The 17613-nt window shown below is 45.0% G+C and overlaps 1 protein-coding gene across 2 annotated transcripts; it reads left to right on the plus strand.

The window, feature by feature from the left end:
* The first annotated feature begins 3030 nt into the window (after positions 1-3030).
* On the plus strand, positions 3031-7570 carry LOC103718617 (40S ribosomal protein S21). 2 transcript variants are annotated; one of them, XM_008807527.4, is made up of 4 exons: positions 3031-3174; positions 4202-4300; positions 4428-4560; positions 7073-7570. In XM_008807527.4, exons 2-4 carry the CDS (start codon positions 4251-4253, stop codon positions 7136-7138), a joined length of 249 nt encoding a protein of 82 aa, XP_008805749.1. In that variant the 5' UTR covers positions 3031-3174; positions 4202-4250; the 3' UTR covers positions 7139-7570. The 2 variants fall into 2 exon arrangements, with proteins under 2 accessions (XP_008805749.1, XP_008805750.1); XM_008807528.4 differs by having other exon boundaries at positions 3088-3174; positions 4180-4300.
* Positions 7571-17613: the final 10043 nt, after the last annotated feature.

A 17613-nucleotide genomic window follows, 5' to 3' on the forward strand; every position in this document is an offset into this window, starting at 1 on the left:
TGAGACTTGGGGAGTGGACGTAGGAGCAAGGGTTAGCTCCGAACCACTATAAAACTTGTGTTTGTGATTGATTGTCTCTCCTTCTTCTCATTTCATATTACTCACAGCACATAGTAATTAATTAAATAACTTGCAATAGTTTTTAATTAATCATCCATAATGTTTTAAATTATCTAAATTATTTTAAAACCCAATTCACCCCCCCTCTTGGGTTGTCTATCTGGGCAACAACCTTCATCACGCTAATACCTAAATGCCAAAATGCGGCTGAACCTTGTCACTTTAGGCCCATCAGCTTGTGCACAACCCTATACAAGGTTGTCGCAAGAATCATGGTAGGCAGAATGAAGCCCCTCCTGCCTGGTATCATTAGCCAGGAGCAGGGGCCTTTGTGGCTGGCAGAAATATTTCTCATAATGTTATGTTGGCCCAGGAAATGATGTGGGATCTCCGACGCGCATCGAAGCGGCACAGTCTGATGGCAGTCAAGCTGGATATGGAACGGGCTTACGACAGGATCAGGTGGAGCTTTCTTCAGCAGGCGTTGGAGGCTTACAGCTTCCCCGGGCAGTGGATCGACTGGGTTATGGGGTGTGTTCGGGGGCCAAAGTTCTCTATCTTGGTCAATGGCACACCGTCACCTTACTTTGAGTCCTCTATTGGGCTACGGCAGGGATGTCCCTTATCCCCTTACTTGTTTATTATCTGTGCTGATATTTTATCTCGGTCTTTGCAGAGAGCGTGCGCCAGCCGTGAGCTGGAGGCCTACACCCCAGCCACGGGGGCTCACCCTATCACACATTTACTTTTTGCTGACGACTGCCTTCTTCTGGCCAGGGCACAGACTACAGAGGCTCGGGTCCTTCGCAGGGTGGTGGCGGCCTACTGCGCGGCATCCGGCCAGAGAGTGAATTTTTCCAAATCTACTATCTCTTTCAGCCCCAGCACAGAGAGCGAAGTCAGACAGGAGATCAGAGGGATCCTTCAGATACTGGAGCAGGAAGGGACGCTTACCTACCTAGGCGTGCCTATCACTGGCCGGAGACTGCAGGTGGCAGAGTGTTCCGGCTTGGTACAGCGAGTCCAGAGCAGGCTGGAGGGATGGAGGGCGTCCTCATTATCCATGATGGGGAGAGTGACACTGGTCAGGGCAGTGCTGGGATCTCTACCGGTTTATATTATGGCCAACACAGTGGTTCCCAAGACGATCCTGTTAAGGATCGAGCGCCTTCTTAGGGATTTCCTGTGGGGGTCATACGGTGGAGGTCACAGAGTGCACCTGGTTGCCTGGGAGCAGGTCTGCCGCCCCACTAGTGAGGGCGGTCTGGGAGTGCAGTCCCTTATTGAGAGGCACGAGGCTTTCATTGCTCAGCATGCGGCTCGGTTCATCTTAGAGCCACACGGCTTCTGGAGTCAGGTGATGGCAGCCAGATATGGCAGAGGGGCTTCAGGGGTGGCACAGCAGGGCCGCCGAGTCTCCTTCATGTGGCGTGAGATCGGGAGGCACCTGCCGTCAGTATTGGCACACATCAGGGTTCTGATTGGTGACGGCCGGAGTATTGATGTGGCTAGCAACTCATGGGTGGACTCCTTGGCCCTGAGCCGCTGGCCAACTATGTTTGACACAGAGGCAGTTGAGGGGTTACGGGTGTGCGATCTCCTTGTACCAGGAGAGGCAGTATGGGATGAGGCCAGACTCAGGCTATTGTTTGGGGTACACCTAGCTGCGAGGATCCGATCCCTCCCGTTACCAGGATGTGGGGGGCCAGATGTCAGAGTGTGGGGCACCTCGAGCCAGGCCAGTGTCAGGTTGGGAGACATCACGCGCGCCATTCAGCCAGGGCATGCGCCGGGGCCGGACTGCACCTGGATTTGGAGGTCCGGACTTCATCCGAGGGTTGCTCTCTTTCTATGGAAGGTGTTCTGGAACCGACTTCCTACGAGAGCAGAGTTGAGCAGGCGTGGTTGGGGGGTCCCAACGGAGTGCGGGACGTGCGGAGCTGAGGAGTCAGCGGACCATGTGCTCTTCCAGTGTACATGGGCGCGGACGACATGGCAGTGGGCTGGGATCCCGCGGGGGGCCCGGAGTGAGCGGCTGCAGTTTCTCAGGGTGACACGGCAGTGGTTAGCCAGTTTACGGACCCGCGAGGAGGGCATTAGAGCTACTTGCACAGCACTTCAGATCTGGCTGCCAAGGAATGCCCGCACTCTCGGTGAGCGCAGGGTGTCACCGAGGTTTGTGGCAGAGCTCGCTCGAGCATAGGCCTTGGAGATCAGACCCGCCGTTCTTACAGATAGACCTTTGACAGCTCGGGACACCTGGGGTTCCCCCCTGCTTCGGCAGCTTCCCAGTTGGTGTTTTTCACCTGGGAGCCCCCACCCCTGAGCTTCCTCAAGGTCAACTTCGATGGGTCGGTTCTGGATGGCGGCACGCGAGGCGGTGCAGGCTTTGTCATACGAGGCCCGCACTCCAGGGTAGTGGCCGCAGGTGGCTGTTAGTTGTTTGATACATCGGTGCCTGGAGCAGAGTTGCACGCCGCCTGGGCAGGCCTTCGACATGCGAGGGTAGTACTGCGGGCCAGCTCGATTATTTTGGAGGGGGACTCGGCCACTGTTGTCCGATGGATTCAGAGGGGATTGGGGGGTGAGAGCACAGACCATCCCTTGATTCGCGATATTGTGATGATGAGTCAGGGAGGGGCCACCTTGGCCAAACATGTATTCAGGGAGGCCAATGGGGCAGCCGATTGGGTGGCTGGCCATGTGGCCCACCACTCGGGGTATGCCCTCTGGTCAGGAGAGGCGGAGCTGACATTGGCACTCCGTGAGGTCTTGTATTTTGACTTTATTGGGTGTATTCGTACCCGTACTGTATGAAGTACCCGCTTTTAGCAAAAAAAAAAAAAAAAAAAAAAATTATTATTTTTAAAAATGTAACTAAAAATATTCTTACTTCTAAAATTTTTAAAAGTAATTAATTCACGTTTTTTTACCATCACAAAAAAACCAATGCCTTCTCTTTTAACTTTCGGTAAGGATGGGGTATTAATCGGGTCGGATCCCGGTCATCCAAAGTCTCCTCTTCGAAAACCCTAGGGTTTCTGGGGACCGTATATAACGAGCTCTCAAGACTCCGCCGCCACCCCCATCGTTCCTCCTCTCGTTCTCGCCAAGGTACGAACTTATCTCAGTACCTGTCTTCCATTGTTCCTAGCTTTTCTCTAGAACCCGAGAGGTCTAAAGGTTTCCATCTTTCGATTCTTTTTCTCGTTCTTTAGCAAAGATTAGGTTTGATCCACGATTTTTCTCTTATTTTTTGGAAATTTTTGCTCACCTGCTTATTCTATTATGAATTCGTTATGTTTTCCTAAATTTTTGATCTGATATAAGGTTTGCTTGTTTGTTTGTTGTTTGGAAATGCTAGAAATTAGGGTTTCTTTGTGTATCAGTGTTAATGTTTCTCTTGTTGATTAATTTTGTGTTTATTTATCTTTTTCCTTATACACTGATCAACGTATTGCGTGCAATTTCATGCACTTAGATTGCTAAATTCTCGTTTCCTAGCACTAGATATTATTGTTATAAAGATGATTTTTTGTTCTTGGCCAGTGAGCTACGTACATGCTTCTCTATAAATTTTATAGAAAACTGTCTTTGACTCGTTTTTGGCATTTTACAATAATTATCATCATTTTAGCACAGCGGAAGTGTGAGAAATTCGGGATTTTTAATCGACCTTCCTTGATGTTTCTATTATTTATAGCTTTTTTCGTTTCATTTTTTTCCACAGTAAATTCATGTAGCAGGCCCCTTTTTTTCTTAGATCATTTAGTTACAGTTTGAGGATATTTTTCCGCATCCTAATAATATGCTTGATTAACTCCTTTTTCTCTAGAAAAGGATTGCTTGTTAATTGAATTTCTTCTTTTGCTAGCATTACGGATTGTTATATTTGGCATTTTTTATCATGAAATGCATTCTAAATCTTTATCAGATGACCTATTAAAGATTTCTCTCTTTTTTCTGATTGTTAATTTTGAGTTTATGCAATCCTTATAATGGAGAAAAACTTGAATATTGAAAGAGAAGAGTCCTGCAGTGGATGTGGCATCAAAAAAAATCTGATTGAAATTGTGGAAGAACTATTTTTTAACTTCCTCTTGTATTTTTGTTGTGAAGGTTTTTGTTCTCTTTCTTTCAGGCTATTTCCTTGTTGTATAAACTGCTGTACAACCAAATTCACCAACAAGATGCAGAACGAAGAGGGAAAGATGATGGATCTCTACATCCCGAGGAAATGGTATATTTTGATGGGGATCACTTTGTCATAGCATAACTTTAGTTGTTATTTTGTAATCAATTTATTTAAAATCATATTTTAGCTTCCACCTTATTGGTGCTTAATTCTTGAACAATTTTTCATGTAGTTCGGCAACAAATAGGCTTATCACTGCAAAGGACCATGCATCAGTCCAAATTAACATAGGGCATTTGGATGAGAATGGGGTTTACACTGGGCAGTTTACCACTTTTGCACTCAGCGGCTTCATCCGTGCTCAGGTATGTATCCTTTATCTGGAAAGTTTAATTTATTTTAGTTAGAAGTTGTCTCTTTTGAAGCTGGCAGAGTTGCATTTTGTTAATTTGACTTTACTTGATAGTTTTATTACGCTCTTTAATTCTGTGAGAGATGATGAATAGCTTTGAAGGCAACCTTTCTACCCAGGAAAGGTTTAACAGATAGACTTATATCAGATTATGACTGCTTGGCCATTTGTAAACATGAAGATATTGCTGAAATTGTGAATTCGTATCGGAAAATTTTTATGTGAAGTCAACACATTGTCTAGAATCGTAATATAAGTTTTTGTTTTTCATGTCCAATGTGATGCTCTTCTAAAAAGCTCCTTTTCTGAATTTCTGCGTGCTGTCAGCATGTGATCAGATGAACCCAATGGAGAAAAAGTTGAAGAACGAGTGCAATACGTTCCTCTAAATGCAAGAGACTTGGATGTTGTTGATTGTTGATTAAACTGTTGTTTTTCATGCAAGCTTGTGCTATTATACTTGCTGGATTGCATAATTTGAAGACAAATGCTAGAGTTAGGGCCTTTATTGGGTTTTTGAGAGATTGGATAGGCTTGGCATGCACGTCGCATCGGCTGTGACTGTTTTTTGATAGTATAGTTCTTGTTCACGTCTTCTTCTATTAGTGTATGGTAGAATGTTAAGTACTTCAATATTTTAATGTTCTAATGTTCTGTTTGGTTTTTAATACTTGGCTTGTTTACAAAATGATGGGTAGTATTGCCAACCTTATTACCAACAACAATGAAGTCTTCCTGTCTCTTTTATCTTGGGAATCATCAATCTAAGGTAAATTAATGCCTTAGACAGTGAACAAGTCATCGTAGCCCTTCCTGTAGCAAAAACAATCCAGCTGATGCGAGAGTTCTAGCTCAAGCACCTATTTTTAATATAAACCAGCTTAATTCTTGCTCATGCTTCAGTAATTCCTTTTGTTCAGGTTTATGTAACATTGGCAGGATCCTAATCAAGGTTCGCCGTACCGAGTCCTGTAGGCTAATCAAGGTCCGCCGTACCGGGTTCGGTAGGCTAATCAAGGTCCGCCGTACCGGATCCGGTAGGCTAATCAAGGTCCGCCATACCGGGTCTGGTAGGCGTACCGGTTGCTTACCGGACCGGTACGGTTCCAGTTCATACCGAAATTGGGCGGTACAAACCGGAAAGCTCTTCTCCGCCAGAGTCGGAGAAAAAGAGAACGAGAGAGAGCACGGGAAAGAGAGGGAGGGAGACCACCTGTGGCTGCCATCGGAGAGCCGCGGAGGGGCGGCGAAGCCCGGCGGGGGGCGGGGGATCCCGTGGGGGCGTGGCCAGGCTTTTTAATTTAGGGTTGTTAAGTGAAGTCGGCATATCAGTTGCCGACTTCACTTAAAAATTCTTAAATTTTTTTGTTCCCCTGCCCCCCGCCGGGCTTCGCTGCCCCCACCTACCTCCGACACCCCTCTGCGGCTCTCCGATGGAGGCCACATGTGATCTCCCTCCCTCTCTTCCCTACGCTCTCTCTTTTTCTCTTCATTTTTTTCGTCTCCGGCACGGAACCGACCTGTACCGGTTTCCACGGCTCCAGCGTACCGGTAGCTGGCCGGACGGGTTCGTACCGGCCCATACCGGCTGGTGGGCCGATTCGGCATACCATGATCCTAATCATAATAGTAAACATTGAAAATAGACATTGGATAGACTATCATCTATTTACTCTCATTTTTTTTAGTCAACAGTTTTCTCACCATTTTTTTTAAGTAATTAGGCCCAAATTGCTACTTTGTTGGGAAATCAGAATGAAATGTGCTAGAGGTAGTAATTGAAAAAGGAAACATAAATGATGGTGTTCCTATGAAACAAGCCAAACACCTAATATGGAGGGGCCCAAAAGGAGCCAAAAACGAGGCATATCATTTGATCAGATTCTTTGAGACCTCATGATAGTTTATTGGAGCTAAAAGCTCATATAAGCAAGAAAAAGCTCTGCTCAACTCAGTTGCTTAATGACTTCCATTCCTTTTTGTCCCTTAGTTTGTAGATTTCAACAGTCAGCGAGGATTTAAAAGTAAAATGCCTGAAGAGCATGCAATACAGTGTTGCGTAATTTCCAGAGTTTTGTAAGAATGTTAATTAAATAGTTACAATGACCATTATAACAGTTTTAATCTATTGTCCATTTCTAACATTTATAATGGCAGAAAGAATGAAACCCATGATATGTGCCTTAGTTGTCACGACACTTGAAACAGTAGGAAACATGCTATTAAAGCCATCTTTTCATTTTCTTTTACTGGTCTATTGTGTTCTTTTCTTTACAAATTTGGTTTCTTGTGATTAGCAGAGACCAGCTGAATGCAACTTGACATTTTGTAATGGTTCACTTGATTAAATACACAACATGTTCTGAATGATCTGTATCTGTTCTAATTGATGGATTTGCTGCTTTTTGTGCCTAGCCTTTCATTTGTGCATCTACGTGAATCTTATATTGCCTTCTGTTCTTCAGGGAGATGCTGACAGCGCTCTGGATAGACTCTGGCAGAAGAAGAAGGCTGAAGTCAGGCAGCAATAGACGTCAAGATTTAGTCATGGTGGTTTAGCGATCTTTCCTTTACCATGGAAAGGATTTGGTTTTACTTGGTGCTTTTTTAGTTAGGCTACTAGCATATGGTTTGCTCTAAATTTCGTTTTGTGACTATTGATTGCTGCTGTTCGATCTTTTTAAACCCCCTGCAACTATCAATGCCTTTCAGTCTCGTAATTGGTGCTGTGATTATTCACATTTAAGGCTTTGAGCTCATTAATCTCATGTGTAGGGAATGTTGAGCTAATTCCACAGATGTCTTACCGGATCTTGGAAAACAGAGTTCATTTCACCTTTTGTAGTTTTTATCCACCGTACGTCGTACATGCGAGGCATCTCAAGAGATAACCAGTCTTGTCGGCATAACTAAGCGCCCCCTTAATTTTAAGTTATTAAAGCTAAGGGCTGGTGTTTGTACGATAAAGAGCTTCTTGTCGTCCTTTATCAAAAGAGTGAGAGAGATTGTCGTTCGGTGCATTTATTTGGAGGATGTTCTTTTCTACACTAATACTAGTTTATGTTTGTGCGCTTAATAATATCTTCAATAACCGCTGTTGAATTCAGCGTATATTCATTTTGAATGTATAGCTGCTGAGCGAATTTTACGGATTTCCTTCTAGTTCTTTTAAGTCTAGTTGGAGCCACTCTGATCAGATTGGTATTGTGTTCTATGTCTGTTTATTTTGTCCAACGCAGTAGTTTCGAAGATTGTACTGACAGAAATTGAGCGGCTTTTTTGGAGTTTTTTCTGAGAATTTCTACGGTGGTGGCTGTGGTAGGAGATGATTTGTCAGCCGACATGCAAGGAAAGGTCAGGGGTGCTCTCTTTTTTGTTGAGAGTTGTTGATTGCCCAATATTATGTAAGTTTTTTTTTGGAGCCGCACTATTTTTGGAGCCAGGTGGTGGTAGCCTGTTATAGAGGTGATGATAGCCCGTTATGGTCCAGGATGGATTGTTGAGGCAACTCAAAAAGGTATAAGGTACTCCTTGATTTGCAGGAGATCTGCAGTGTTTATGGCCATGACCAACTCTAGGTGGTTAATTGGGTGGAGTGTTGATGTGGTAGAGAATCCTTGGGTGGACTCATTCCTGGTGAGGCTTTGGCCGACCATGGGATGGACTTCGAGGCTACGATCTTTGCCAAAGAGGGGTTGGGTGGGATACCATCTGAATCGGTTAGCTATTTAGGGATTATCTTGCGGAGAGAATTCAGTCGCTTCCAGTCTTGGGGTGTGTCAGTCCGGACGTAAGGGTGTGGAGTATGATCTGCAATCTTGGGGTTAGAGTGGGCGATGTCTTCAGCACTCTCCAGAGTGAGTAGTGTCCGGAGCTAGATTGTGCATGGATCTAGTGGTTTGGCCTCTACTCGAGGATGGGCTTATTTTTTTGTAAGGTGGCCTGGGGCCGGCTTCCGACGAGACTAGTGCTGAGTGGGAGGGGACTGGGCATTCTCCCTCAGTGCCTAGTTAAATGAGATTGTGGACCATGCCATGTTTCACTGCTAGCGCGCGAGGGGGTTTTGGAGGCTGGCCGCATTCTCGCTGAAGGTTTTTGTGTCACTTGATGTCTTTCCTACAGGTGCTCAAACGGTAGGTTGTCGCCTCATAGTCCCGAGAAGCCGCCATTGGGGGGGGGGGGGGGGGGGGGGGGGGGGGGGGGGGGGGGTGGGGTAACCTAACCAAATCTAGTTGGCCAGGAATGTTCGAATCTGTTGGATGGACCTTTAATAGCTTGGGGCATTTGGGGCTTTACTTTTACTCGAGTAGCATCTCGTATGGCGTTCTTCCCATGGGAGTCCCCACCTCCGAGTTTTCTTAAGGTTAATTCCAATGGGTGCGAGCTGGACTACATTAGGAGGGGAGGTGCAGGCTTTGTTATCAGAGGTCTAGATTCTAGGGTGGTAGAGGCTGGTGGTTGCTAAAGCTTTGACATCTCGGTCCCGAGGGCCGAGCTGGGGTTGGCTTGGACTGATTTGGGTTATGCTCGACGGGCGCCGCAGACTAGAGCTATACTGCTCGAGGATGATTTGACTACAGTCATTGGCTGGATTCAGCGGAGCGCTGGCGGTGTGGGCGAGTGCCACCCTCCGCTGCGAGACATCCGGGCCATATTTTGTGGCGAGATGGTCTTTCAAGCTATGCACGTGTATAGAAAGGCCAACGAGGCTACTGATTGGGTGGCCTTGTACGTGGCCAACTATTCTAGAGATACCCCGAGGGTTGGGGAGAGGGAGCTGCCTAGTGCACTCTGAGATCTGTTGTCCTTTGATTTTTTTGAATGTATTCGTATGGGCACTATATGAATCATTCGCTTCAGCAAAAAAAAAAAAAGAAAAGGTATAGTTAGAGATTTATCTTAAATAATAAAGGGAAAAGAAAAGAAAACGTTTGCATATTTTTGATAAAGATTTTTTTAATATTATATAAGGATTTCTTCACTTCAAGATCAGTTTTATTTAGCATCTTTCGAGTTTAAGTGGTTCAATCTGATCTTTGGCATCTAATGCTGTAAGATGTTATTATAAAAGATAATTTTGTCTTTATTGGAATAACTTATGTATCAAAATAACGCCTGCTCTTCTCTCTTCTCGTCCCTCTTTACTCCTACCATCTCCGCCTCCTCTTTAATAATTTATGCCGTTCTCGTCCATTCTTTGCACCCTTATTTCTATTTAACCTAGTCCAATCCAAGTTTCATGCATCCTTATTCTCTTCTTTAAACCTTGCCGTCGTCCCCATCCATCCATCCTCTTCATATAACATGGTCCTCCTCTCTCTCTCTCTCTCTCTTTAAACTCTGCTGCCGTCCTCATTTCTCTTCTCTGTCTAATCTAGTCTTGAGCCTCTCATCCTCCTCTTTAAACTCTCACCATCTTGAGGTTGGCCTTGACACCAATTGGGAGTGGTCCAACCATCATGAACTCCATCCATATCCAAGTGCATCATAGGAGGCAAAAGATCAGTTCCATGTGCCCCAAATTTGGTGGAGAATGCCAGGATCGTGATGATCGGTAGATTAGCCTTGCCACTTAGACGTAGCATAGTAGTGTTTTAGGTTGTATCTTCCGCAAAAAAATAATTAATTTTCTTTCATGATGTCGACCGTAAAATAATAGGTCCCAACCAGAGAAGGAAGGAGTCGAACTGAAAAGAAACACTCTTTATTACAATGCTCCTCTTCGGGTGAGAGCAAGACCACAGGCCATTACACCAGGAAATATTACTCTACTCCCCATCCCAAACCCCCGGCTATTATTTATACTAACGAGCATAACTAACCAACGAAATATCAGGCCTACAGCTAAACGGTCGTCGACGAACTGCCTCCCGCTCCCAACTCGATTGTAGCAGAACCACCTTCTTCATGCGGACCACGTGCATGGCCGACAATCGGAACAGTCGCTTGACTTGGCTCGCCCCTTGGAGATTCCGAAGCTGAGTTCCGCGTGTGTGGGATGTGGTCAATTGCTACCAAGTAGCGGGGATTTGGTTTCCGAGCCTGTTGAGGCCTAGTGAGCTTATCATCCCTCCCCTTTTTTGCCAAAACCGGTACTGTTTATTCAGCTGGTCATAATCCTCCCATGTGGCATCCTCTTCAGGAAATGAACCCCATTACATGAGGACTTCTTCTGTTATCTTTCCTCCTTTTTGGACCCAACGGTAATCCTTAACGATTGCAGGCTCCAACACTAAATTCCCATTCTCATGTATTGGCGGGTGGACCCATACAAGGAACTTGCCCATCTCCAAGCCTCCTTTTGAGAAGCGATACGTGAAACACCAAGTAAACCTTAGCAGTCTCTGGTAACGTAAGCTGATAAGCTACTGAACCTATGTGTGATACGATAGGATCCGAAATACTTCTAGGTGAGCTTTTGGTAAGCTTGACAGAAAACGGTCTGATGTCGATAAGGAGGAAGTTTTAGAAATACCCATTCTTCTTCTGCAAAAGTAACCTCCCTCCTCTTCTTGTTTGCATGTTGTTTCATGCGACCTTGCACCTTCTCCAAGTTACTTTTCAACTCCCTCATCAACTGGTCGCAGTGGGTCAAATTTTTGTCGACCTCATCAACAACCGAAACCCCTTTCATGTACCGGATGATCAAAGGCGGTGTTCTCCTATATAGCGCCTGAAAGGGTGTCATCCCAGCAGTGGAGTGGAAGGTGGTGTTATACCAATACTCCGTCCAAGCCAGATTTTACTCCCACGTCTCTGAAAAATTGGCTACACAAACATCTTACGTATTGCTCCATGCATCTGTTAACTACTTCAGTCTGACCGTCAGATTGCGGGTGATACACTGAACTCATGTTGAGGGAGGTTCCTTGAAGTTTGAAGAACACAGGTTCCGGTCACTAATGATTGACCTCGGCATCCCATGCAAGCAGACCACTTGATTTATGAAAAGTTCTGCCACTCCTTTTGCAGTATACGGGTGAGAGAGAGCCAGAAAATGTGCGTATTTGGTTAGTCGATCGACGATGACCAATATCACATTTTTTCCTCTCGACCACAGTAGCTCTTTGACAAAGTCTAGAAAAATATCCTCCCACACTTGAGTAGGTATCGAAAGTAGTTGGAGTAACCCAGCCGGGGCTTGAGCTTCATACTTATGTTGCTGACAAACCACACATTCTGCCACAAATCTCTATATATCTTTCTTCATCGATTTCTAGGGAAAAGCTCGAGAAATCCGTTTGTAGGTTCTTAGTGCACCCGAATGCCTGCCTATCTTTGTGTTATGGAACTATCCCACCAACTTTGTACCAAGCAGCGACTTGGGTGGAATTAGGACCTTGTCTTTGTAGTATAAGATCCCTCCCTTGAGCTGATAGTTCTTCATGCGATCGGGCGTGGCTTCTAATTGTTGGATCTTGCATCGCAGATAAGGGCCTTCACTGTTGGCAGTCCATATTTCACCCCAAATATCAAAGACTGGGCGACTGAGGGCATTGAGCATGGCTGCTTCGGGTAGGCAAGACAAAGCATCCGCTGCTGTGTTATTCATTTTCAGTCTTATAGAAAATCTCATACTCATACCCCAAGAGTTTAGCCACCCACTTCTGCTACTCCGACGTACTTAATCGTTACTCCAAAAAATGCCGCAAACTTTTTTGATCTGTTCGTTTTTGAAACTTCCTTCCCAACAGATAGGGTCGCCACATTCGCATCGCTTCCATGACTGCCAACGTCTCCTCAACATAAGTGGACCACCCCTTCTTAGTCAAGCCCAACGCCTTGCTCATGTAAGCTATGGGTTTCCCATTTCGTGATAGGACAACCCCAATCCCTTTGTCTAATGCATCGATTTCGATCACAAATGTTTTCGAAAAATTTGGAATGGCAAGCACTGGGGCTGTCATCGTGGCTTGCTTTAGAAGATGGAAGGCTTGCTCAGCCTGAGAACTCCGCTGGCCCTGTCCTTTCTTAAAAACACTGTCAATGGTGCGGCAATGATTCCGTAGTCCTTGACGAACTTCCGAAAACCCCATAGTTCTGTCATGGTAGTGGGATGTTGCCATTCCTGCATAGCTTTTATTTTGTGGCATCTACCTGCACTCCATTAGCCGAAACAATGTGGCCAAGATACTCGACTTGTTGTTACCCAAACAAGCATTTGGATGGTTTAAGTAAAATCGGTGATCAGTGAAGATCTTGAGTGTAATATCGAGATGGGATAAGTAAAGCTCCTAAGTAGCACTATACACCAAGATATCATCAAAAAAGACCAAAATGAATTTACGCAAATATCTTCAGAAGATGGAGTTCATGGCGGCCTGGAATGTTGACTGGGTGTTACACAATCTGAAAGGCATAACAAGGTACTCAAAGTGGCCGTTATGTGTGCAAAAAGCCGTCTTATGGACATCTTCGGGGTGGACTCGAATTTGGTGATAACCCGCTCTAAGATCAAGCTTGGTAAAATAGCATGCTCTGTGTAGTTCATCGAGCTTGTTGTCGACAGTTGGAATAGGGAACTATCCTTGACGGTGGCGGCATTGACTACTTGATAATCCATGCAAAACCTCCAGGTACCGTCTTTCTTATTCACTAGCAGGACTCGGGAGGAAAAGGGACTCTGGCTCTCCTTGATAATCCCAGTTTCCAGCATGTCAGTTACCTGATGCTCAATCTCATTCTTTTGGTAATAAGCATACCGATATGGCCGTACATTGATTGCTGAAGTTTCTTCTTATAAGGGAATTCGGTGGACAAATGCTCACTTTGGTATTAGCCCTCGAGGTTCCTCAAAAAGTTTGGAGTACCTTCCCAACAACTTTCATAGGTCAGTGGGCTGCTCTCCCGTCTCGGCCAAGGATTGGTGTTCGATCAAGTCCTTGACAAATACATCAAATAATTGAATCCTCCCTTTTATCTCTCGCTGCATTTTCTGTGGATCTAAAACTTGGGCAGGTCATGTTGGCTGCTTGGATAGCTCACACTCTTGGCTATTCAACCAGAACTTCATTGTCAGCTGCTTCCAATCGCAAAGCATGGGGCCAAGCATCTCCAGCCATTGTATGCCTAGAACGGCATCCAACCCCACTAACAGCAACGTATAAATGGTCACCAAAAACTTCTTTCCTTACAGCTCAACCTCCACAAATTGGAATATTTCTCGGCATTGGAGGGTTTCTCCATTCACGACTCAGACCCCAAATTTCACCGTGGCATCTATAGGCAGCTGAAGCAACTTGGCAACGTGATCACTCACAAAGTTATGGGTTGACCCACTATCAATAAGGATTGTCAATGGGTGTCCTTGGATGTGAGCCGTCACCCACATCGTTTTCGGCCTGTTCCATCCCGATAGTGCATATAGTGAGATCACCGGGTGTGCGTCGTCTTCGGGCTTGTCTTCAACGTAGTGCTCAAGCTCGCCACCGCTAGATCCTTCCATCTCCTTCACTCGATCCGCTTCTATCAAGTAGACTTGAGGGGTCTTGTACTGGTGTCCCGGAGTGAACTGCTCATTGTATTTGAAGTAGAGTTCTTGCTCCCGGTGCTACTGCATTTCCTCCCAAGTGATGCGTCGGATTAGTGTTGGAGTAGGGAGTCGTGGTACAGCTGTGGGCGCGGTTGGAACTCTTGGGGCGCTGGTGATACGAGGTCCGACATTGCGTGAGGCGTTCCGCTTCTGCTATAACCTTTCCTCCCTCATGCGAGCAATCATGATTGCTTCTCGTAGAGAATGGAGCTGCCTCATGTGCACCTCTTCCGCTATCTCCTCCTTGAGTCCTTCGACGAATGTGCCGATAAGCGCATCCTGTGGCCAGCCTTGGACTCGGTTGGCCAATTTTCCGAATTCTTGTTGGTATTCCCTCACTGTCCCCTTCTGTTGAATACGCGATAGCCTCTCATTGAAGTTCACGTACTCATTGGGCCTAAACCGAGCCAGCAGCTCCCGCTCAAACACCTTCCACGTGATTACTATTCCCTCATCTCGATACACCCATCGTAACCACTGCCACCAGTGGTTCGCTTCCTCGTTCAAGTAAAACGAGGCTGCAGATACCCGTCGGTTGGCTGGGATGCCTTGGTTGTCAAAGTATTGCTCTGGTCGATCGAGCCATACGATCAGATCATCCCCGGTGAACTATGGGAAATCCATCCTCGGATGGCGTTGGCCCCCGACGTAATCCTCCATTCGCCCATGACATCCCTCCCATGGCAACGAAGGAAACGAAGTTGGCAGCTCCAGCGCGGCGGTGGTTGCTGAACTGAGATATGAAGATTACGAATAGTCTCCAAGACTGCGGTGAAACGCCCCTCCACTCATGTTTCCAAGCCGCATAACTCCTCCTGCATGGTGCTCATCTCTACTTCCAAATGCTCTATCCTCTCTTTGTTCGACATAACCTAGCTCTGATACTAGATGATAGGTCCTAACTAGAGAAGGAAGGAGTCAAACTGGAAAGGAAACTCTCTTTATTACAATGCTCCTCTTCGAGTGAGAGCAAGACCACATGGCATTACACCAGAAAATATTACCCTACTCCCCATCCCAAACCTCCAGCTTTTATTTATGCTAACAAGCATAACTAACCAACGAAATATCAGGTCTATCAGCTTTTTTCGTGCAAAAGATATAACCTCTGTCTGGGAGAGACCGAGGTATTCCAACTAGAAGAGAGTAGGAGAGCCATGACGATAGCTCAGGAGAGTGGAGAGAAACTACTGGGCTTTCCGAAGGAATGAAATGGCATGGAAGGTGGGGCCTCCGGGGGAGTCCATGTCACATTATGATGGTATGTTTGTCACGTTTCACGTATTCTTTATTTCGTTATCTAGTTTTGTTTTTTTCAGAAGGGATCAAGAGATGTGCTGTAATTGATACGGATGTTGAGGTGATTTCTCAATTATGATTTGGTGAAAAGGTGTTAACGATCAGTCATAAAATTAACAATTGTGATTTGGTGAAAAGGTGTTAACGATCTACGTTTGCAGTAAATCTAACTTTAGGCCGTAACTTAGGCTGCAACTAGATTGAATTGACCACTTTTATGATATAATTTATCAATAATTTAAGTTGTTGATTAATTTACCAATCAAATTTTATGTAAAATATATTTTTGATAATGTTCGCATGTTGTTCACTATTATTTTATTGCATACTATGTCTATGATACGATCAAGCAATTAATTTATATATGTTTATTATGATTTCTGTTTGAATTACTTGTGACCTGATTTGATCCGGCAAATTCTATAGATTGATAGAATTAACATTAAATCCAGCTCAATCCAGCGCCAAGGGAACTGGAGTTGGTTTAGGTTCAATTTTTTTTTTGACCCGACTCAAATATGGATTAGATTTAGGTTGCGCCCATCCCAACTCCATCTCAACCCACTTGCAGACCAAGCTGTATCAGCGATACCTTTCGGCAAGTTTCATTGAACATTCTTGCCATATATCGCTGTGACCTCAACATTTCACAATAATATTCCAGATGTAATATATGGATATGAAAATACAATACTCGCACATAGAGGTGTTAATGAGTTGCATCTGCTTCCAGGAGCAGCAAGGACTCTGGCAATACAACAATATTGCTGCGACCAACTACAACTGCCTTCTGCCTTGTTGCACCACTCCATGATAGCAGTTCTGGATATCTTTGTAAAGAAACTGCATGAAACAAAACCCAAACTAGCCTTCAAATAATGCCCAAACTTTTATTGATAGTAAGGCTGCAAATGGGTCGGATTGAGCCGTGACCCGACCCGACCCGACCCGAATTAGAGGACCCGCAGGGCCGGATTGCATCCTAAAATTGGACGGGTCTGGGATTACCGAATCTCGACCCAATCCGGACCCGACCCATTGTTTTTCGGGTCAATTTTGGATCGTTTACCCAACAACCCGATCTAACCCTACCCAAGCCCGTATTACCCGTTTGATCCCACAGGCCGCAGCCGCAGGGGAGGAGTTCAGAGTGCTTGGAGATCCAACGGTCCATATCGCAAAATAAGATCAATCATTTTTTCACGCACCCTAGACCCGAACTGGATCCGACTCGGACCCGAACCAGACCCGAATTTGTTGAGTCGGGTCTGGGTTATACATGGACCTGATCCGACCCAAATGACTCATTAGGTCAAAAATTGTAGCCATGGATCCGACCCGATCTTTAATCGGGTTGGGTTTAAGTCGAAAATTAGGATTCAAACAAGAAATCGGATCAGGCCGGGGTTACTGAAGACCCGACCCAATCCGATCCAACTCATTTGCACCCCTAATTGGTAGTTTGCAAGGCCTCTAAGATCCTTAGGACCAAATCATCAGATACAACTTTGGTACAACTTTTTAAAATGGTATGCAAGGTAAATTCTGATATGGATATGACTGGAAAAGCTATCATGACTGGAGGTAGGGTTTTTGATAATCAAATATACCTTTGGAGTGTGCAGGGTACAAATAATGGCTGTTAGCCTTCCATTGCGAGCTCGCCGATATTTAGAAGATGAAATCCATCAACATCTTTTTCAATACTGATTTCCCTTAAAACTTTCTCTTCATTTATGTGTTTTGGCAAGGAAGTTGAACCAGTATTCCTGAAGGTAGGGTAAATCACACCTTCTGTCAAACCTATATTAAATACAACTAACTTATATGGAAAAAAAGGACGAATATTTGGGGTTGTGGTGAACTAATCTCCAGTGTCATTCATGAAATAAAGATTGATTTGGCAAGTTTTATGGTAGTCCAATATAAACCCAGCTTGAACGAGTAACATTAACTATGAGTAAACAAAAAGAAACGTTATCACAGCAGACAAGACATGCAATAGATGAAATCAGAAAGCAACGCCATAAAATAAGAAAAGTAACCAAGGAAAACAATACCACCATAGCACATGAGAGAAAGACAAAGGTCTGTAAGGTCTGCAAAAGAATGGAAGGATAAGTAGCTACAAATACATGAAAGGTTGAAAGGAAGGATACCCCTTGCAACCAAATC

Source organism: Phoenix dactylifera, chromosome 3 (genome assembly GCF_009389715.1).
Source record: "Phoenix dactylifera cultivar Barhee BC4 chromosome 3, palm_55x_up_171113_PBpolish2nd_filt_p, whole genome shotgun sequence".
Taxonomy (NCBI): Eukaryota; Viridiplantae; Streptophyta; class Magnoliopsida; order Arecales; family Arecaceae; genus Phoenix; species Phoenix dactylifera.